Source organism: Penicillium lagena, assembly GCF_028827675.1.
Source record: "Penicillium lagena strain IBT 129212 chromosome Unknown utg000005l_segment0_segment0, whole genome shotgun sequence".
NCBI classification, from domain to species: domain Eukaryota; kingdom Fungi; phylum Ascomycota; class Eurotiomycetes; order Eurotiales; family Aspergillaceae; genus Penicillium; species Penicillium lagena.
This window is the reverse complement of record NW_026623226.1, coordinates 2,561,898-2,582,680: the sequence shown is the minus strand read 5'-3', so window position 1 is coordinate 2,582,680 and position 20,783 is coordinate 2,561,898. Positions and strand designations below refer to the sequence as shown.

The 20,783-nt window shown below is 45.6% G+C and overlaps 8 protein-coding genes across 8 annotated transcripts; 2 read left to right on the top strand and 6 right to left on the bottom strand.

Moving 5' to 3' along the window:
- Positions 1 to 125: 125 nt before the first annotated feature.
- On the bottom strand, positions 126 to 529 carry N7510_007767 (uncharacterized protein; the record flags this gene model as incomplete). Its single annotated transcript, XM_056979692.1, has 2 exons — positions 126 to 463; positions 511 to 529. The coding sequence occupies 2 exons, from the start codon at positions 527 to 529 to the stop codon at positions 126 to 128; spliced, it is 357 nt and encodes a 118-aa protein (XP_056832735.1).
- Positions 530 to 1,315: 786 nt separating this feature from the next.
- Positions 1,316 to 3,251, top strand: N7510_007766 (arylsulfatase; the record flags this gene model as incomplete). Its single annotated transcript, XM_056979691.1, has 2 exons — positions 1,316 to 1,772; positions 1,825 to 3,251. 2 exons carry the CDS (start codon positions 1,316 to 1,318, stop codon positions 3,249 to 3,251), a joined length of 1,884 nt encoding a protein of 627 aa, XP_056832734.1.
- Positions 3,252 to 3,683: 432 nt separating this feature from the next.
- Positions 3,684 to 5,543, top strand: N7510_007765 (general alpha-glucoside permease; the record flags this gene model as incomplete). Its single annotated transcript, XM_056979690.1, has 5 exons — positions 3,684 to 3,939; positions 3,999 to 4,266; positions 4,314 to 4,915; positions 4,961 to 5,294; positions 5,342 to 5,543. 5 exons carry the CDS (start codon positions 3,684 to 3,686, stop codon positions 5,541 to 5,543), a joined length of 1,662 nt encoding a protein of 553 aa, XP_056832733.1.
- Positions 5,544 to 6,284: 741 nt separating this feature from the next.
- On the bottom strand, positions 6,285 to 7,164 carry N7510_007764 (uncharacterized protein; the record flags this gene model as incomplete). Its single annotated transcript, XM_056979689.1, has 5 exons — positions 6,285 to 6,307; positions 6,363 to 6,492; positions 6,551 to 6,691; positions 6,734 to 6,800; positions 6,887 to 7,164. 5 exons carry the CDS (start codon positions 7,162 to 7,164, stop codon positions 6,285 to 6,287), a joined length of 639 nt encoding a protein of 212 aa, XP_056832732.1.
- An 88-nt stretch (positions 7,165 to 7,252) lies between these two features.
- On the bottom strand, positions 7,253 to 7,565 carry N7510_007763 (uncharacterized protein; the record flags this gene model as incomplete). The annotated part of the gene is made up of 2 exons (XM_056979688.1): positions 7,253 to 7,427; positions 7,459 to 7,565. 2 exons carry the CDS (start codon positions 7,563 to 7,565, stop codon positions 7,253 to 7,255), a joined length of 282 nt encoding a protein of 93 aa, XP_056832731.1.
- A 7,917-nt stretch (positions 7,566 to 15,482) lies between these two features.
- Positions 15,483 to 16,489, bottom strand: N7510_007762 (glutathione S-transferase family protein; the record flags this gene model as incomplete). Its single annotated transcript, XM_056979687.1, has 2 exons — positions 15,483 to 16,222; positions 16,300 to 16,489. 2 exons carry the CDS (start codon positions 16,487 to 16,489, stop codon positions 15,483 to 15,485), a joined length of 930 nt encoding a protein of 309 aa, XP_056832730.1.
- Positions 16,490 to 18,305: 1,816 nt separating this feature from the next.
- N7510_007761 (ester cyclase) lies at positions 18,306 to 18,875 on the bottom strand (the record flags this gene model as incomplete). The annotated part of the gene is made up of 2 exons (XM_056979686.1): positions 18,306 to 18,629; positions 18,696 to 18,875. The coding sequence occupies 2 exons, from the start codon at positions 18,873 to 18,875 to the stop codon at positions 18,306 to 18,308; spliced, it is 504 nt and encodes a 167-aa protein (XP_056832729.1).
- Positions 18,876 to 19,796: 921 nt separating this feature from the next.
- N7510_007760 (glutathione S-transferase family protein) lies at positions 19,797 to 20,626 on the bottom strand (the record flags this gene model as incomplete). The annotated part of the gene is made up of 4 exons (XM_056979685.1): positions 19,797 to 20,120; positions 20,169 to 20,323; positions 20,378 to 20,545; positions 20,596 to 20,626. The coding sequence occupies 4 exons, from the start codon at positions 20,624 to 20,626 to the stop codon at positions 19,797 to 19,799; spliced, it is 678 nt and encodes a 225-aa protein (XP_056832728.1).
- Positions 20,627 to 20,783: the final 157 nt, after the last annotated feature.

The following is a 20,783-nucleotide window of genomic DNA, read 5'->3' as shown; positions in this document are numbered from 1 at the left end:
GTGCTTTTATCCCGGCGTTTATGGGGGGCAGAATCTGCTTTTTCACCAACTTCCCTCAGAAGAATTGTGACTTGGATCGGTTGGCCAAGTACCACCACCATCCCCTGCACTATCTCCAGTGAGTCTTACCCTGTGCATTTGGTAATAATCCCAGAAGCCCTCGGCTCATCATTGCCGAAGGTCATTCTCTCGTCGTGCTTATACCCTATGCGCTTCTTTTCCATTTGCGAAAATGTCACAGCACTGGTGAATCTGAGCTTCAACGTGGTCTGAGGAAAGCTCCCTTGGTCAAAGAAGCCAGTGATGTCTACGCGGTGCGAGGCATGCATGTTCTTGCTGGAAAGGATATGCTCCCCGCTAAGAAACACCTCCACGGCGGTGTCTAGTCCCTCAAACACCAGCGTGGCCTGCTCGCCGGCACGCAGAGTGAACGGCCCCACTTTTGGGGTGCGATATTTCCAGTCTGCATGGTTAACCCAGAGCGTTCTTAGCTCATTCTAGTCAAGATACGGATCCTAGATGAGCTCATGATGTAACAAGTCGAGGTAAGATATAGTTAGGAACCGAGACACGGATAGGAACTCTTGAGCTGCTACGTTTCCCAATGAGGTTGTTTGCCTGAACTCCCAGCCCTTGTCGAGCTAAACTTGTTTAACCATGGCGGAAGTGGTCAAAGATGAGTAGAAGGATGAGTAAACAGCAAATAAGAAACTTTACACGGAAGTATGGTACTCCGTATATACCCTGCGGTTTACCCCCGCAGTAGAGCACAAGTCACTAGCAAGTATCGGCTAACAAGGGGAGATTACGGAATACGGGCATCTTGCTTCATAATACCGTTTGGGAAGGTCACTCCGCTCTGTGCTAGTCGGATTCGGTCTAGGAAAAATCGCATCATCTAGGAATCCCCACATCAACCTCTTGGAGACAAACTTAGTTACCGCCAACTCGGCGACGAGTGGTCAGTTGATATCAGGGCTAGGCTTGCTTTCCCAAAAAAAAGCTCCATCTAAAAAGCCGCCCCGGTTTCGCTGGATGTCATTCAGTGCGCGATTTCAGAGCCGATATCGGTGTTTTTATATGTGACGCCGAAATTAAAGTGATTGCGAGTACGGGCGCCAAAGCCGATTGTGCCTTGATGCGGGGAGAATCTCGGTGATACTGATTCGATTATAGCCGAGTCCGTGCCGCATGAGAACTCAGCCTGCTAAAGACCGTCCGACACCTCTTTCGTTTTGTGATCCAAAGTTTCGAGCCTCAGCCTACTCCTAAATTCCAGGCTGCGGTAGAGTTCTGTGGCAAGGGCTCTACAGGCATGGCTCCAACACCTAGCCGTACGCGACCCAACTTCCTTGTCATTGTGGCGGATGACCTGGGGTTCAGCGATTGCGGCTGTTATGGCTCGGAGATACAAACCCCAAATATCGATGCTCTCGTGACAGAATCCGGTGCTCTGCGCTTTACGTCGTTTTACGTTGCTGCAGCATGTTCACCGACCCGGTCTATGCTCATGACCGGTACCGATCACCACATCGCGGGGCTGGGTCAGCTTGCGGAATTTACGAGGAACTCAAAACCACATCGTGGACAGCCGGGTCATGAAGGATACCTCAACGAGCGTGTTGTGGCGCTGCCAGAGCTTCTCAAAGATGGCGGTTATCACACCATGATGTCTGGGAAATGGCATTTGGGTGTCAAGAAGGAACACCATCCGCAGAATAGGGGGTTCGATAAATCGTTCGCTTTGATCCCGGGATGCGCAAATCACTTTGGTATGTTGGCCAGGTTAAGAAGATATTTGCCATGCATCCGCTGACTCGTCAGCCTGGGAACCACCGTATGAGGATCCAATGACTGAGCCCCCTCGGTTCTTTGAGACTGCGACGAGGGCGCTTCATGTTGAAGACGACCACTGGGTTGACAAAATGCCTGATAATTGGTACTCCTCAGACGGTTACGCATCAAAGCTCATCTCCTACCTGTCTGAGCGAACTGATGAAGAAAAGGAAAAGCCATTTTTTGCCTATCTCCCATTCTCTGCACCGCATTGGCCGCTGCAGGCTCCAGCAGAAACCGTCGCCAAGTACAAGGGACTGTACAAAGACGGCCCAAAGGCGCTTCGCTCGCGTCGACTACAGGAATTGAAGTCGCTAGGGATGATCAAGGAAGACACGGAGCCGCATCCTGTGGTTGCCTTGGATTGGGAACTTGAATGGGAGAGCCTCGACGAAGACCATAGGACCAAGTCGAGCCGCGCAATGGAAGTCTATGCGGCCATGGTTGACCGAATGGATGCGAATATCGGCCGCGTCATCTCACACCTCAAGGACAGTGGTGAGTATGACAACACCATGATCATATTCATGTCGGACAACGGCGCAGAAGGCGCCTCGATTGAACTAGGCTCGCTGGGTGGAGACGCGATCAATGCCCATATTGAAAAGTACTATGACAACAGCTTAGAGAATATCGGCAACGGCGACTCCTTTGTTTGGTACGGGACACACTGGGCCCAAGCTGCTACAGCTCCTTCAAGGTTGTACAAGATGTATTCAACAGAGGGCGGTTGCCGAGTTCCGTTGGTTGTAAAACCCCATAAAGGCCTTGAGGTCACACAGGTGAGTGCTACTTATCGCATCAGGTCAATGAACCATCCAGCATTAACCGCCCAAATTCAGAAGAAGGCTGTCATCACAGACGCGTTTTGCACCGTGATGGACTTTGTCCCCACCATTCTCGAACTGGCGGGCCTCCAACATCCTGAGAATTCAATGTATCAGGGACGACCAATAGTGCCGCTACGGGGTAGCAGCTGGGTTCCCTTTCTATCTGCCTTGGCATCTCCAACCAGCCTAACGTCGGCGCTGACGAAGACTTCGATACACACCGATGACTACGCCGTTGGCTTTGAGATGTGCGGGTCTGCTTCTTTGCGTCGTGGTGATTGGAAAATCACATACGTACCGCGCCCAAGAGGTCCCCAGAAATGGGAGCTCTTCAATATAGACAAGGACCCTGGAGAGACTAGGGATGTCAAAGAAGATGAGCAGGGGATTTTCAAAGAGCTTCTGGAGCTATGGGATCATTACAAGAAGGATGTGGGCGTTGTTGGCTTGCGAGAAGAATACGAAGGGACTGACGACGGGGATGTACATGAGGATGACATTTTCTCGGATCCCTATGGGTGGATCAGGTACATCAGGCGACCCAAACTCACCCCGGCAAGACTGAGCGCTGTAATACCGTCTTGATCGGATGCGAAGCCAACAGACTGTGCGAGTATGTAGAAACTCAAACTATCAATATTCTGGCACATCGGATATAAGCCCGAGCGGCAAAATGTAGTTGGATACCAATCTGTAAGGCAGCTTCCGGGGGCGGGGGCTCGAGCCGGAGTTGAACCTCTTTGTCACTGCTAACAGTAATAATGTTAATTAGTCTGCCGGCGAGATTTTCGGCTCACAGCCCGGTGCTAATGGCGTGATCAGAGCTCCCCGCCACTAAGAGTGCTTTTAGCCTGGACTGTCCTGCACATGGGCACCATACCCCGGATCCCATATGCTGGCGCCCCAGTCTATCTATTGTCGTTTAAAACAAGGTTGTCCCAACTGGCCATCGTTGCGGTTTATTGCTTCAAACCAGATTGAGGCACCATCACAAGAGCAGTCCGAACCATCATCGCCATGGCTGACGCAAAAGAGGGTGAGGTTGTTGGCATCAGCCACCGTGGCGATGAAGATCAGCGGCGAGATGAAGACGAAAACGACAACAAAATTCTCATCCAGGAAGCTGCGGCCGGATTCGCCAACGAGAAGCATATGGGCCCGCGGGAGTCCATCAAGGCTTATCCCCAAGCCATCATGTGGTCTCTCGTCATGGCTCTCTGCGTCATCATGGAAGGCTATGATACTGCTCTGCTCGGCAACTTTTTCGCGTATCGTACGCAACCTAGCTCCCACTTCCTTTCTCCTGCTCTGTTGCTAACCAGGCGCTTTCAGCCGCGTTCCAAATCAAATTTGGACGTCACGTTGGAGTCACCCCGTCAACGCCCAGCGGATATCTGTTGAGCGCGCCGTGGCAAGCTGGTGTGAGCCAATCCACTAATGTGGGCGGCTTCATAGGCGCCATCTTAAACGGCTGGCTGGTAAACGCATATGGGCAACGACGCGTTGTCTTGTGGTCGCTCATAATACTGGAAGCATTGATCTTCATACCGTTCTTTGCACCCAACCTGACTGTTTTGCTCATCGGCGAGTTTCTTCTCGGGTAAGCATACTTGTCTGCGACGCAGCTGCCTTTCTGACCTGCTGAAGCATACCTTGGGCGACACTCGCCACCTGTGCAATCTCCTACGCATCGGAGGTTCTGCCGCCGTCTATTCGCACATACCTTACCTCGTATACCAACATGTGCTTTGTCATGGGCCAGCTCATTGCCGCCGGCGTGATCAAGGGACTGTCCAACCACACGAGTCAATGGGCCTACCGAATACCTTTTGCAATCCAATGGGTCTGGCCCGTTTTCTTGATACCACTGGTATACATGGCTCCTGAGAGCCCCTGGTATCTGGTCAGGAAGGGCCGTCTGGAGGACGCAGAGAAATCTTTGCGCCGTCTTCAAAGCTCCAATGCCAACATTGATCCCAAGGACACTCTCGCAACAATTATTCATACGGACAACTTTGAGAAGAGAAACGCCATTGATGCAAGCTATTGGGACTGCATAAAGGGTACAGAACTCCGCCGAACCGAAATTGCCTGCATGACTTTTGCTGGTCAAGTTTTCATCGGTATCAACTTTGCATTCAATAACACCTACTTCTTCCAAACAATTGGTGTTGGCACATCTACAACTTTCTCCCTCAGCCTTGGGGGTAGTTGTTTAGGTCTCTTCGGCTGTTTCATCAACTGGTTCGGTATGTTTTCATCCACTCTCGGGTTTACTTTGCTTACATGAAAAGGTCTCATGCCGTACTTTGGTCGCCGTACCATCTACCTCTGGGGTGTCGCAAGCATGTGCATCGTTCTTTTCTTGATTGGTATACTTAACGTATGGACCGAGCACAAGTCAGTTGCTCTAACACAGGCAATCCTGTCTCTGGTCTGGACGTTTATCTTCCAGCTCTCAGCCGGACAACTAGGCTGGTCATACCCAGCAGAAGTGGGATCTACTCGCCTCCGCCAAATGACTATTTGCATCGCAAGAGATGTACATGCCGTTATAAACATTGGATTTGGAATCCTTCAGCAGTATCTAATGAATCCGACCGCATGGAACGTAAAGGGCTACGTCGGGTAGGTCGAGGCCCCTTATGACCATGGCTCATCTAACATCTGTCTAGGTTTATTTGGGGAAGTACTGCTCTTATGATGTTTATCTGGGCGTACTTCCGCCTTCCAGAGGTTTGGAATCGGCCGTATGAAGAACTTGACATCCTGTTCACGCAGAAGGTGTCTGCACGAAAGTTTGCCAGCACCCCGGTCAATCCCCTTGAAGATGACGAGACGATCCTCCATGCGAGAGATGATGCGGAGAAGTCTTGATACTCTGGCACTGCTCTTGCTTGCAGCTGGACTAGGATGGTATATATACGTGGCAACCTGTCCAAGGACGCTTATGCACCTTCCACCACGCAATTTTAGTTGTTTAAATTCTGGCCGGCGGCGGCATTTGGTACTTTCGTCCTGTATCCCCACACTGTGTCCTACGACCGCCCTGAAACCAGGTCGGCATGTGTTCCTATATCTGCGATATGCCCGCAGCAGCTTACCCATCCGTTTAGTATCGCCCAAGTCAAAAGGGAGCACGGGCAACACATAGGTCACAAGTGGTTTTACCGTTTTAGCAGCTGATGTGTAAGATATGTATCGTAGTAATACCACGTAGAAGTAGGCGATTTCCCCGAACAAGTCCTGCCCCGGGGTGCTAAGTAGAACCGTATAACTGTGAGTTGTGAGATGGTGTCTATGGCTCATCAGGCGTACCTCGCCACCCAGCATCCCTAGTACGAAAACATGAGGGCTGAGGACCAACGTGGGATCAAAGATAATACCCGGAATCGGGAACGTGTGTCTGATTGAAAATGATAAGCAAAAGGGCGCTAAGAGGCATATGACTGATGGAGGAAAGGGAAGTAGAAAGAGGCTTAGTGAGGGGATGGTCTTACGACTCTTTTTCACTAAGAATTGATCTTTTGAATTCGGGTCTCATGTAGATGGAAAGTCGAGGACGCCCTCCGTTTGGATCCCGAATTAATGTCAACTTAAGATCCTAAAAGCGAAGTTTTAGTAGTAGCTTGCTAGGACGGCTACCGGTGATAGTGACTAGCTAGCAGAATAGGAGGAGTTGTATCCAATACTAACCATAGGGAAAAGTCATCTCTATCGTGGATAGGATCACTCGCGCAAACTCAGCAACATCCTTAACAAACATGGTCACTTTCGGGCGTTTTTTGAAGGAAAGTTTCTTTTCTATCGCAACTATCGCGAGCACCTATAGAACGTTAGTCGCGTATAATCTATGCCAACATCGCTACTAATCGAGATCTCACATCATGAATCTTAACTTGGATATCTTTGCTAAGGCCATGTCCAATCTCGGCCTTATAAATCAGATGCCACCACTTCCAGAATACGTCGAGTGAGCTCTTAGTCTTCACTCCCGGGGTACGACCTCCATCCTTTCCCCATCGCTAGTCACACCGTTAGGGGAAAAAGGCCGTGAGGAAGCGGACCTTCTCCTCGGTATCAGAGAGCCTAGACAAACGTTCTACCAGGTCGCGCTTTGCACCTTTACAGAACCTAGAACAATCAGCGAACCAAGTACTATAAGCAGTATGCTATCCCACCTATCCCAGAAATCTTATGCCTCATCTAACCTCTTTTACGCTTTCGGACTGTAGCGTTTCTGTCGGAGCTGGGAGACATCAAGAGACTCGGCCTCCCAGAGGTAGTATTCTGGTGACAGTTGCTCCTCTTCATCTTCCAGTGCCAGTTCATCTTCGGACTCATCGTCGGACTCGGACTCGCATTCGCTACTAGCGTCGAAGTCGCTAGGCGCGGTGGAGGAATCAGAGTCGGAAACGTTGTTTAAGAAGATCTCTGGCAGGCCTGAGCTTGCGTCGCTTTCATCGTCGGGCAGAACAGGATGCGTAGAAGCAGGCATGGCAGTGAGCGTAGTGTGCGATCGAAGAGGAAGCAGGAGCAGCGAGAACGAGTCGAAGCACGAGAGAATGATCGAGACGGATACGATTTCACTGGAGCAAGTCACCCGTTGGAAATCCAGGCCTGGGGCTGGAGGAGTTGCTAGAAAGCCAGGCAGGACTATCGGTCAGAGGGGCATGGTGGTCGATCTTTATGGAACTCAGGGAGAGAAGCTGAACGGTCAACAGAGGAGCCATTTTTGGCTCCCCTCCTGGCGGAGGGTGACTGAGGGTGAGCGAAGATGGGGCGCTGCGACGGCTGCGGCACGAATGGACATCGGTCGAGCAATGAGTCCAGGCACCTGGCACGGCCAACGTGAAGAGTGAGCGGCGGCGTCAAAAGCGGCCGTTTCTGGCCTCCCATTCACCGTGTCATCGTTGTATGTAGTATATTGAGTTTCATTTGATTTAAGTTCTAGTCTTTAAGGTGACGTGGTTCGCGACTGACAGCAAGTCTGACCGACGCTATGGGTCATAAAGGGTTGGTTACGCCTTAACATATATTTGCCTTGCAAAATTTAGTTTTAAGATGAGGGTGTAATGCATTTCAACGGTCGCTAGATCTGACAACGAAGAACATATTCAAAGAGTCGTCGCAACTTGAAATTTAAAAACGAATCCGCCATGTCATATAATCAATGCTTATGTTTAATGTAGAACAGTCGCTTTCCGAAATGCGCTTCAAACGAAGTTAAATATTCATATGATGTTGCTTGTTCATCTCTTGTGTTGAGTGAGGAGCAGTAGACAAACAAAATTGTTGGTTACGTCATGTGACAAATTTGTGGGGAAAGCAAAAAGCTAAGCTACGCACATTTGGAAGCATTTACTGAATGGAGGCTAGGCTGAGTTTATCGCTAATTCGGAGTCCAGGATCAGGTCGACGATACAAACTTTGGAGAGACGTGTGGACCAGAACGCCACCCAAATGAGTGGGACGTTTTCGGTTAAGATCCCGTATTGGTACCGCCGGCTGGGTCTATCTCCACATCAGGATAGCTTCGGGAAAAGAAGAGCTGGAGCTATTTTATATGTAAATCTCATTGGTCACAACGACGACAGCAGCGTTGCTTTTGTGGTTTTTGGGTTTTCGCCCTTCGAGCAAGATAGAAATCAACCCCAATCGGATTTCTTGGCTGTTCATTTCGAGATTGAACCTAGGTATGCTGTATTGATTTTACAGCAAGATGACTCGTCGATCTGGCGAGACTTTGAAATAGACCTAGACGTTGCCGGACGGATCTTTCGCCCCATGGACCATGTGCAGTATCAGGACCATATAAATGAGCCCGTGCGGGTTTCAAATACACAATGCCCATTTCTTGTCGATCCCTCTGGAAACGAGTATCTTCCGCCATGGAAATAAGTCAAATGAATAATCCCATGTTTTGGCTACCGCCGCAGCCTGTCGACTCTTGGTTACCATACAACCAGAATGTTAGGAATCCTGTTTATTAAATGCAAACGATGCATGATCGCTGAACTGCCTCAAGGACAATAAAGATCCTTTTAATCTTATCACAGATCAATCATTCCTCACCACAGCGATATCCGACGTCGGTCACAAATCTGAAACTCCAAAAGCGAGCTCTCCTACAGATCCGAAGGCCCCGCCAAAGTGAGCAAATAGCCACAGTTTTGCTTTCATACATAAGCAACAAAAGTGACCAATTCTGATATTTCGCAGAAACACCACTCAGGTTGAGAGCTGTAGCAAGGCCCGTCCGGCGCAGAAAAATTCGACTGAAAATGTGTCCCTCATTGCAGCCAAAGCGAAGAAGAAATGGCAAGCTTCCCAGATTCAAAAGCAGACAGTCACATATCAAAATGTCAATGAAACCACGAGTCTGGAAAAAAAAAGGATTCAAAACCGATTAGCGTGTGTATTGCGATGCCGAGGGAGGAAAAACACCGCTAATATTTCGCTTAGGCAAAAGACATTTCGCCAGCGGAAGCAACAGTACACAGAATCCTTGGAAAAACACGTGCAGGAATTAGAAGAGCAGCTGGGCCATCTTCGAGAACAGAACTGCGAACTCGAGCGGTCTTTGTCATCCTACTGCCTGTGTCCGAATTTGAACTCACGACGAAGCTCTCTGTGTGTCATGTGTTCTCACATGATGAAATTTTGGAGCAATGGAATGGTCTGTCCGGGGCCAATTCCATCAGACTGCTAGAGTAATGAAACAAAGTGAAAAAAATAAATTTATTTATTTGGAAAGTCGGCCTCTACCTGGATACTAAAATAAATACTATGAAGAATGGCTCAGGCGAACAACACAGCTTCTCTAAGTCAATCAAGTCATGGAATTTTCTCCACTGTGTTTTGGGCTTCACTTCTGGACAAATTGCGATTTCATTGGCTACGCACTTGGCTCGGGGTTAAATGTGGGGTATGCAGCCTACGCTGCCGAAACTCTCTTGTCGACAAGCTTGTCTCGCTGCTTTACCATTCACTGCGGACTACCGCCCCCGAGATATCAATTTGTAGATGACACATCTACCAGAGAACCGATTGGATAAACTTTTACAGATCATTTAAGATATGATAGCTATTTCCGTTAGCCTATCTCACAAGCGGTTCCGCCACATAAGCTAACCGATCAAACCCAAACACATGGTAAGTATGTGTAACCTTTTATCAACAACCATAAGCTATTACTGTCTATTTTTTGCTAGGTTGTGATTTTGTGGCAAGATAAAAATTGTATATTTCGATACCACAAGTATTCAAGCCGAAGCCGTTGTAGCTGTTGCGGTCAATATCTTGAATCCAGCAGGGCGTTAATTGCTGATCTGGATTACTTCCGGAGCCCAGGATCTCGATAATGTGCTATTGGGAATTGCCTGATCTGCATTCCGAGATTGTAAATATCCCCGTGGAGCTTGTTATTTTGGATTTAGAACGCGTTTTGTTTGCTCTTGGCCTCCGACAATTCTGCTTTAGTTGATTCAGTGAGAGTGATCTGATGGGTAAGATTTCCTTTTAAGTTTTCCTTCAGCTGGTCGGTATGCTGACGAATCTCTCTGGTGGTGACATGTCCCGTGCCCTCCATCCGGATGTGTGTCTCGCCATTGCGCAGCCTTCTACCAGTAGAGAGATATGGCCCATAATCGACTTAATACAACGAGAATTTCCTAAACAAGCAGTCGTTCAATACTTCGTAAAGTCAGTCACTACTGCTTATGGTCGTGGACTGATGTCTTCTTCAATAAAATTCGAACCGGTAAAATATCTACCGAAACCAAATCCTATCTGGAGCGCTAGTTGCAGAGGATCGCCTGCCGAATGTCTGTACTTCAATATTGCCGCACAGTGTGTTTCATCAGTCCGCTCGTCGCAATGTTTGGTCAAGATAAGGGTGCCCCGGACGTCTATATATGAATCATAAATGCCGTACCTTTTAACGATATAATCTGAATTGGTGATTAAAATGTTTCTGCTTTTAATATAAATAAAACGATGATGCATTAAGCATAGAGTCAACAATGTCAGAGAGGGTTTTCATCGCCGCAAGATAGATCCCCGGTCCAACACTGATACGTGCGACGCCAAGGCGACGGAGCTCGGGGATGATTAGGAAGCCGGGTGTAAGGCTCATTATGAATTCAAACGTCCATCCAGGTTTCATCTTGCTGGATTACCTGTACTATCGGTTTTATTCTTAACCCTAATGTCGTATATTAGGGTTGGACCCGTATCTATAATACTGGGTCGTGACCCACATTAAGAACTGCCAACCGAGAGTCGCGATCGCTTCGTAACATATTTTTACGCCTGTGTTATTTCACTGTGTGAGAGCGTGGCGCAGTGCTCAGAAAATTACTCCGCTTGTCGTCATTTCATTGGATGGACGGAGGGATTGCGGTCATCGTAGAAAAGCACGCATGGTGTGTCTATAGATGGTCATTGATCAAAATTCATTTTTGCGACTGTAGTAACCTAGCTGATCTTTCATCTTCTACATCTGCTTTACAACTCAGATCACACTCCCTGATTAACACTGGAGATGACACCTTTAAATCACGTTTTTTCTATAGTGTTGTAGTTCCGCGAATTTGTGACAACCATGGATTAAATGAAAGTTAGTTGGAATTTGGCGAGGCCAGCGAAGACCAGTGGAGACTAATCGTGCTCTCGCGCTGCTAAATACTGAAAACGGCTAGTATGTTTTCAGTATCTTAATAGAATTTGACCCTAGTATAGTCGAGGCTCGCCACTTCCGCAGCATGCGGTAAGGGCTCGACTGCTAGGACGGGTAGTTATAATTCGATAGATTGATGTCAAGACCCATCGATCCATAGATCCACAGACGCAAGTTCCAAGGTAGGTAAATCACTCCGCTAGTGAGTAATTTCTGTGTCAGAAATAAATATCGCACTTTTCTCCTGCAGTTTTCCGGGAAATAAAAAGTCGATCAAACAAATCGCGCAGTACAATGAGGGAAGACGAAAGCCCCGCGATATTCATCGAAGAACATCCAGGGGCACAATCTAATACTAGCGGTGAGCATATTTAACGATCTAGTACTACGCGATATTAACATCCGATGATAGAATCAAATTACTTATTCATTAGCCAGGAAGCGCAGGATGACTTTCACAATAGTTACAATTCCAGAAAGCGCGCACATGTTCAGCAATTTCGAAGAGGAAAAAGGCACATGATAAATGGAGGAGTGTCAAACGCTAAAGCACCGATTTGTAACAAAAGTTCCAACCAGCAGCGGGATGAATTGTCCATGATGGCGTTAGGAAATAACGGTAAGAAACCCTTTGCTCCATTTCTGAGTCTTTCAATCTTTCCTTGATATTCAAAAGCGAACACTGCACATCAATCCACTAACATACATATATATAGAGGATATCGAAATCTACAAAGAGCGGCCATTCTCTGCATACAATTCTGCATCTGCAGCAACGCCATGTTCCTCCAATCGCAACCATCTATCCATTTTAGGTGCTCCCAAACTACCCCAACAAATATACTCTGCTGTTAGTTGTGAACTTTCAGAAAGAGCTGCAATTCTCTTAGAGTTTTGTAAGTAGTGTATTGGTTCTAAAATGATCACTGCTGCAATATGGAAGTAGATAATAACCGGGATAGTCTTTGACTGTCGCAACAAAAATGTGTTTCCTATCCGCCCCTTCGCCTCACGCCATTCTGACTGGGTTATGCGTCAATGTTTTGTTGAGCCTACAGCATTGTATGGACTCATAAGCTATTCCGCCGCTTTGTTGAATTTGACTGGCGAACAATCCAGCGGGATCTTGAAGGTAAAAGGGATCTATCTGAATGTTCGGAAACTTCGGGTTTCTAAAGATTTTAGAGTACTCTGTCGGCCGAATACTGGCAGCTTTTTTACAAAGCAAAGGCAATTGAGAAGCTAAATGCTTGCATGTCTTGCAGAACAAAAGCAACTACAACCCAGACAATTTATGGCGTTGTGAATCTATTGGCAGTAGAGGTACGCAATCATCCGACGATTTGTTTGCCATAGCGTTGATATCAGAAAGCTCTTGGATGGAGACATGGACGGAATAGCAACAAACTTGCGGGGTCTGAAAGCCTTGATATTTCTACGTGGAGGCTTAAACAAACTGCCGCCTTTTATCATAGACCTCGTTATTCGGTAAGGTTCAAACAAAACTTGGTCTTTAACCAGGATCTCACTATTTTTGACACATATCAGCGCTTGGCAGATGGGTTCAGCGCTTATCAACGACAACACGCATGAAATACCACTTTCTCCTTGGGATCCTACCCCTTTGACGATTAAGAAGACGTTACCAATTCCTATGCAATCTGGGCTTGCATTTGCTGATCCAATTTTGCAGCAAACGCTAGGTCAAAGATTAGTTTCAATTTTAACTGATTTAAGACTACTAAACGATTTTCATGAGATGTGCCAGAATGATATTTGCGAAGACAACTCGACGGAAGAAGAACTCGAGTCATTTTGCATTGGATATTATACAGTCCAAAAGAATCTTCATCTACTGTCATCACAAAGTTCGACGAGTACATTCAAATCCAAGCAGAGATCAGTTGCACTAGCAGTCTTGATCTTCTGTTATATTCGAACCTTTAAACGGCACCCAGCAACACTACTACTCCGAGGGCTATCAACGCGCCTTCGATCATTACTTGAACGTGCTTTGCCATTAAATTGTGAAGGGCCTGAAGCCAGATTGTTCGTTTGGATTTTATTTGTGGGCGCAGACATTAGCACGGATCAAGACAATGAGTCTTTCTTCTTGGGCCACCTTCGAAGGCTGACGTTGCTGTTGGGGATGAAATCATTCAAAAACATTGAAGAATTGGTCAAAATCTACTTCATCATTCCTAGTCAGTTTACTGAGGGATTCCAAGCAATTTGGCGCAGAATGATTGCGAATATGCAGAGCATCTGAGACATCAACACCAGATAAACTGCACTATGTGATTCGAACTTATTTGTCTCACTAAGACACCCTAGAGATCTTATGGACGGCAATTTATAAATTAGTCGATTTGGAAAGATATGTTGCTTAAAATGTTATCCGTAACTGATATCGTACGCGAGAAACAACAATGATATCTATTACAAATAAACAGAGATTCACTTGGACAATACGAAAGCGATTGATAGCCAATACCTTTCAGGCCTCATGCAACCAGAGCTCTAGAGACTTCCTTAGACTGCAGAGAAGACCTAGAAGCTTGAAGCAATACTCAGAATGTCAGAAATCCGCCAGTACTTCTGCCACCGCTAGCTCATCTAGTAAGGTGCCCGTATGCAAATTGACGAGTCATACTGGAACATTTCAAATTGACGCAGCCACTGAGAATTATATTGCGCACGCTGCATGCGCTGCAGGAGCTCCCCTCTCCTTTTTGTCTGCTGCGATGACTCGGAGGTCTCCCGCACACAGATTTGCGCTTGTTGATCTTTAGTTGATATCTATTTCAGGTGTAAAGCCTGGGTGAAACGGTGAGGTGAAACGGTGAGGTGAAACGGTGATTAGAGCATTGATTGACTTAGAGAGTACCATTTCGCGCGCATGTTTGAACCCAGAATCCGTAACATTAACAGCGTATGTCATCGGTGTATTTAAAAAATGTAGTTGTGTTGGGTCCACTGGTAAAAAAGTGAGTCGAAAAATTGTCTATGGCGGATATGCATTCAAAGTAGCCAATGACAATGCGGCGGTACCAAGCTTTTGAAATATATATAGTCCCCCAGAGACCAACGAATCCTGCCCAATAATTCCTACATAAACCGTTCTATATGCATCTTGTGCAAAACATTTTGTGTTTGCCTATTCATAGCTAAGATGGCTTCTCGAGCCTACAAGATGTTCAGTGGTAACGATGGACGAACAAAAATCTTGAATCGTCTGGAATACCATCTGTCGCCTTCTTCCCCGCTATACGCCATAAAGACGACTGGAATATATTGTCGAATCGGATGTCCGTCAAGACTGCCCAAACTCGAGAATATACAATTTTTCAACAAGCCGAGTGCTGCTCGTGCTGCCGGTTATCGACCTTGCAAACGCTGTCAACCTAATAAGCTATGGGCACAGTCTGAACAATAGCTTTCCCCGACGTGTGGACCAAAGCTTCTACAACATCATCCGAAGGTTCATTAAAGGTCTGGTTATGGTGGCTTGTCCTGGAGTCGAAGATGTATTGGGAGAAGCTGCGCCTCAACGTCGAATATAGATGTAGCCACTGTCCGAAAGGCAGAAAGGAGCTCGATGAATGCTGTTCGCTGAATGCTGTATAGCTATCATAGATGAATCATATCTCAGAGTGGTTCATGCCAGATTGTTGACGCGTATTTAGCGACGGGTGCGGCGCACATTTTGTACGGCTGTAGTATCTGCACGGGCCGAAATTGTTGCAGCGACCTTACCCCCTGGTGTTGATCTTGGTGGCTCGTGTGACGGCCTGTCGCACCTGTTCCTTCCATCACAGTTCATGGTTGAATATAACGCCTAAAGTTCAGCCGTTGCTGATAGTGTGATGCATTTTCGTTCATGAAGATCAGGTTTTGGCATTGTTCTTTCCTCTTTCTAGTGATGTGAATAAGATATGTTAGTAAATAGTGACATTAAAATAGCTACTGCATTATGTTGAGCGGAGAGAAAATCGTACGAACTAAAATCGCTTCGTTCTATTTATTCAACCAGAATTCGTACATTGAATGTGTTTATTAAGTTATAAATTACATGAGAATATTGGACCTGGCTACATGTTGGGAAGTCGTAGAAGCAGTCACATATCACACTGCTTTCAATGTAAAGCGGGATAATTCTTTCTGAACGCATTCGTTTTCGAAATATTTTGCCACCAAGCCTTGGTCTTCTCTCCAAAACAAAATTGTGGCACTGATTTCTGTATCAGTTTCTCCAAAGGATTGAAGTCGTAAACCTGGCTCCCTCCTGCCCCCCACAGTGCATGCGCTAACCATGGCACGACATGTAAGTCGGCAGCAGTGACGTTGTCACCGACAGCATAAGGCAGAATGAGCATTGTGTCGAGTTTATCAAGTCCAGTTGCGAAAACTTGATAGTCATGCTCCGAATCACTGAAAAACTGATCAAGTGCTGTTCCTCCTTTCTGATTCTTATAAATATCATACAGTTTACCGTTCTCTTGAATACGAATCTGATATAGTGGTATTTCTGGGTGAGCAGCACCGTATTTAATGAGTTTCTTCTGTCGATTGACGAGAAAATCGTTCCAAAGACTAGCCCTTTTTGCGTTGAGCTCTGATAGATCGCGCGCTTTTAGAAGGATGAGATTTGTAGAGAGCTTCTCTTGGTGGACATGTGCAATCAGGTCATTGACCCTACTCCGCTGTTCGGCGTTGGTTGGAAATAACGGAAATTTTTCACGTCGGAAAGAGTCAAGATACTCTAGGATATCCACGCTTTCGATCAAAGGCCTCTGAAGAGCTGGCGATGTCAATGATGGAATTGTCCCGTTCGGATTAATTTTCAGATAATCAGGATTAAAATTCTCTCCGCCAACTATGTCCGCTACGTTAGCGCTCAACTAATGATCCAAAGAGGATTCTTCAAAACAAAAACAAAATCGCCAACCATACCAAGATCGATATGTTGCGAGTCATACTCTGATGGATTGTATCCCTCCTGTACTAGCGCAAGCTGAGGAACATAAGCCCACTGTGAAGCCGTAGAAGTGTAGATGGTGAACTGATAAACTGGTTGGTCAGTATACGTGACATCTGAGGCACTATTCATTTGGCTTGCCTTGAAACTCTCATTGGTGACCATTATGGATAGCGAGCAGCTTGGTGATTATCGAGGGTTGCAAAAAGTAGCTAAATTCTTTTTTTTTTTTTTGTTTTTGGGTTCAACCCGAGGATGACCTGAATAGATCTCGATTGAAATACGATCTCGCTTCTTCTGAGTCATTGTATTGTTCTCGTCACGACAACGTTTTTCCTTTTAGATTATATGTTGTCTTACATATAGTCATCATAGTGACACAACAGAACTAATATAGATTACGTGATATTAGCTAAGAAGTTACCCAAGCTTGGTTAGTTAACTTACTTCTTAAGCGTTCTATTTTGTGTTATAGTAAGTTATAATTACACATCGCGTCAGCATCTCGATGATCAACACCTAAATGTCAGATATTACGCGGTACTGTTAGCATTTTTTCACGTCTAATATGACGTTTCGAGAACCGCTGCGCTCGTTTTGCATGCGCTACCCACTTACATATTACGTATCTATTCGGCAGACATGTACATTCTAGCCAATGGCCTCCATTCATGCTTTGTGACTCAGCCTCAGCCGTATCTTATCTTACAAAAATCACTTTCATGGGCAATTACTGACGGATGTCTCCCCTTCAAATGCGCGTTGGATCGCACCTAAAGTACAACATCTACACTCGGTAAATAGAGAAGCAGCTATGTAGATAGAGTAACTTGCTTCGTATTAGCAAGAAGCTCACAATCGAGAACGACTTCACTTATAGGGAGGGTGGTATATACACTATATAGTGCGAAAGAGCTCCTTATGCACACTATTGACCAGTCACTGCAATTCGAGGTAGTTGAGGTCGGACGAGTATAGTGATAATAACTGCAGCCCTAACAGAAAGCTTCTAGCGCTATCTGAGATGGAGACTAACGGTCTTGTGGTCTGATTTTGCTGATCCTTGCCGTTAGCGCAGCAGCATCCTCAATGCTACATTTCAAATGCACACGCGTATCCGAAGGCGGTTGCTTTGCTATGCACAAGCCAGTGCGCCATTCCTTCGATGGGCGTATCGGCCGTGGAGTAAAGTTGCCGCCGCAGTTAGGACAGACGCCGGCTAGTTTTGTCTCCACACAATTGGTGCAGAAGGTGCATTCGTAAGAACATATTAGTGCCTCTGTTGATGCTGGTGGCAGGTCCCTGTCACAATATTCGCAATTTGGGCGTAGTTGTAGCACCATGATAGCTTGGATAAGACGGATAGAATTCAGATATGAGTGTTGAAGGAATAAAATGTTTTGCTGATGCACTGAGGATCTCTCGCTCTCTATTTATGCGACCATCCATTCGCTCGTGCTTAATATTAGGCTGAGATACAGGTGGGGTAATTTGTCTGGCAGAGTGCTGAAAAATGACGGCGACTGACAAATTAATTTATACTTTGGGAGGCAGATATATGGCGGATGCTCGGCGCAAAACCTTCCTTAACGTGATCATATACTGTATCTTGCCTTCTTGATGGCGGTCAGATCAGGAGTTCCACCCCACACAGTAACACATAATGTACTTTTACCAGAGATTTACAATACCGTATATACACTTTATTACGGAGGCCCTCCATCCAGTAGGGGCAGCTCAATGATTGATCTGCACCAAGTCGCGATTTTCACGGCCTAGATTGATTCTATCAATGATTAATAATTGATTACATCTAAAATATATCGGATTTTATACTATTCTATGGCGCTTCGTTTCAGATTTCTGTTTTTCATGTTTCCAAACCAAATTTATCTCACATTTTCGACCGCGTCCCCGTAATTTTATGATGATCGTAAGTTAACAATCGGGTGAGAAAGAAGCGGCCATTAAAATGGATCCTCTAGATATATATTTGGTCTCCATTGGCGTCATACTTTATTTCTTTTCCCAGATTTGGTTGCGAAACTAAACCCAGTTGCTGCAAAACAGTGAGTCCTCCTTCTTCCGCAATCTCTCGGGTAATTTTTCCATTTTCAAGGGTGAAAATGGTTATCCCCGAAAAGTGAATCTTTTTTCCAGAATTTGGCTTTGCCAGTTTGCCTACAACGAGATCGTCGAAAGCGACACCGGTGTGTGTACCGCCACCAATCCACTGAGCGGCGACATAGTTGCCTTCGGCAATCATGGGGGATCCGTAGGCTCGAAAAGTTAGGTCTGGAAAAGCCTGAATCGTTTACATTAGCTGTCAAATTTTGAAAATATTAGGTGCATTGTGCCATAATGAACGAACCTCTCGAAACTCAGAGAGCATTTTTTTGGCGCCTGCTTTACCGTGACGTGGGCCGTGATTAGGATAGACCATCAAAAAGTCATCCGAGCAAAGGTCATCGACAATTGATACATTTCCTTTGGCCCAGTACTCGTCAAAATATTTGGCGACGATTGCTTTATTTTGCTCTTCAATTGTCATAACGTTATTGTAGGAGATCAATAAAGTAATTTGGAAGTACAACGCGTACAAATTTCATAGATAGTAATAATTGAACATAAGACATACGGAAAATTAGGGCTTTCTATAATGATGCTATAAGTCACGAGGGCAAGACATTTGTTAACGCTAGTTACTGGCGCCGTGAGTGATGCTAACCGCTAATTTGCTAAAGCTTCTCATGACTGAAACTAGAGTAATGCATTATCTAATGCATCTAACATAACGTTAGCTTATGTGATTTACAGTCATGAAACTTTTCACAAGTGGTATTACAAACAGCACTCTCGTCACGTGCATATCTGTTGGAATTCGTGTCAGGGTATTTCAAACTTTATCTGATTCTCCGTTAAGAAAAGTCACCATCGGACGAGATATATCGCAGTAGAATGATTCATCTTCGACTTCTGAGTCAGATTGGTGATTTTACTCTCGCTTGCTTTGTTCAATTTCCGCTGGCTCAACTCGGACATAATTGCAATATGCTTCTGATCTCGGGGAACGACTACTGGCAGTGTTTTTGGGCAAGTCCTCCTTTTGAAGCAGGTAGATAGTGATAGAATAAAAAACGGGTGTACATGGTGACTGAAGGTTTAAGATCTGGTATACAAAGATCAATGGCCAAGGACAATAGGAGCTGTGAAGTAAAAGACGAATATGCAAAAAAGATTTTGCCTTAAGCAGACTATATGTAGAGTTCTTCTTAGACAAGTCTATTATGTTTTTAAAGCTCTCTTGCAAATAAAACCAGATATCATTCAAGATTCGTCGTTGTTCAAATAACTTGATATTGAACAACGACTGAAGATAAGAACCTTTTAATCCCTCAAATCAGCAATGTTATAAGCAAACCAACAGGTTGATGCGGACTAAAGCAAAAGAATTCCACAACGTGGTGTGAAATCAATTCGCTGCAGCGTTGACGGTTCTCTGTGTTGCGATCATCCTTTGCACAGCTGGCCGCTCTAGCATTCTCGAATGCCAGTTATACCAGTTCGGAAACAGCTTCTTTCTTTGATCAGCTGTTCCAGCTTCCTTATCTCCTTGCAAGACGACATCCAAGATCAAGTCCCAAGGTACGAAAGCAAGATCGGCTAAAGTAACCTTGTTGGCAACAAGATAGTTCTTGTCTTTTAGCTCCTCGTCTAGAGTTCGCAGCGTGCGTTTCACTAGCCCATGGAAATGGGCTGCTCCTTCAATATTGTTTTTGTTGCGTAGTTGGATAGCCTATCAATTGTTAAAAGATATGTGCATTAGGTCGCAATGGTCATTTACCTGAGCACCGAATGGAGCTTGTGTGCTGGACTGGAAACCTAGCCACTGATTCACGCGATATTCGTCCAATTCATTTTTCACTGCAAACATCTTTTTCTTATCGTAGCGGTCAGCCAAATACTGGTCAATTGCGTTTGATTCAGTTAGAGCGAGGCCTAGCGTAGTACGAGTTAGTTTCGAGTACTTATTGTCTCTGTTCTATAATTCACCAGTTTTCGGATCAATAATAAGCGGTACTCGACCAGCCGGGTTTTTTTGAAGGAACTCCTCGTGTTCTACACCGCCCTTTGAGCTTCCAAAGTCGAGATAAGTTGTTTTGTACGGAATGTCGAGTTCCTCAAAGATCAGCACAGTCTTCCAAGGGTTCGGACCCTGCTCTATCATTCAGTCAGCTCAAATACTTCTTCCTGACAGGCTAATTACTCACTGTGAGAGAAGAATTCAATCGGCTGACTCATTTTGGTAGTTCTAGATAACTGTGTTTGTGTGCTTATGTATGATAAAAGTTATAACTCGAATCGTTAATGCGAAAAAAAAAATATTGAAAGAATTTGAAATGGCCATATGGCGAAATTTAAACAACCTGTGGATGAAAAAGGTGTCCGAGTACCAGAT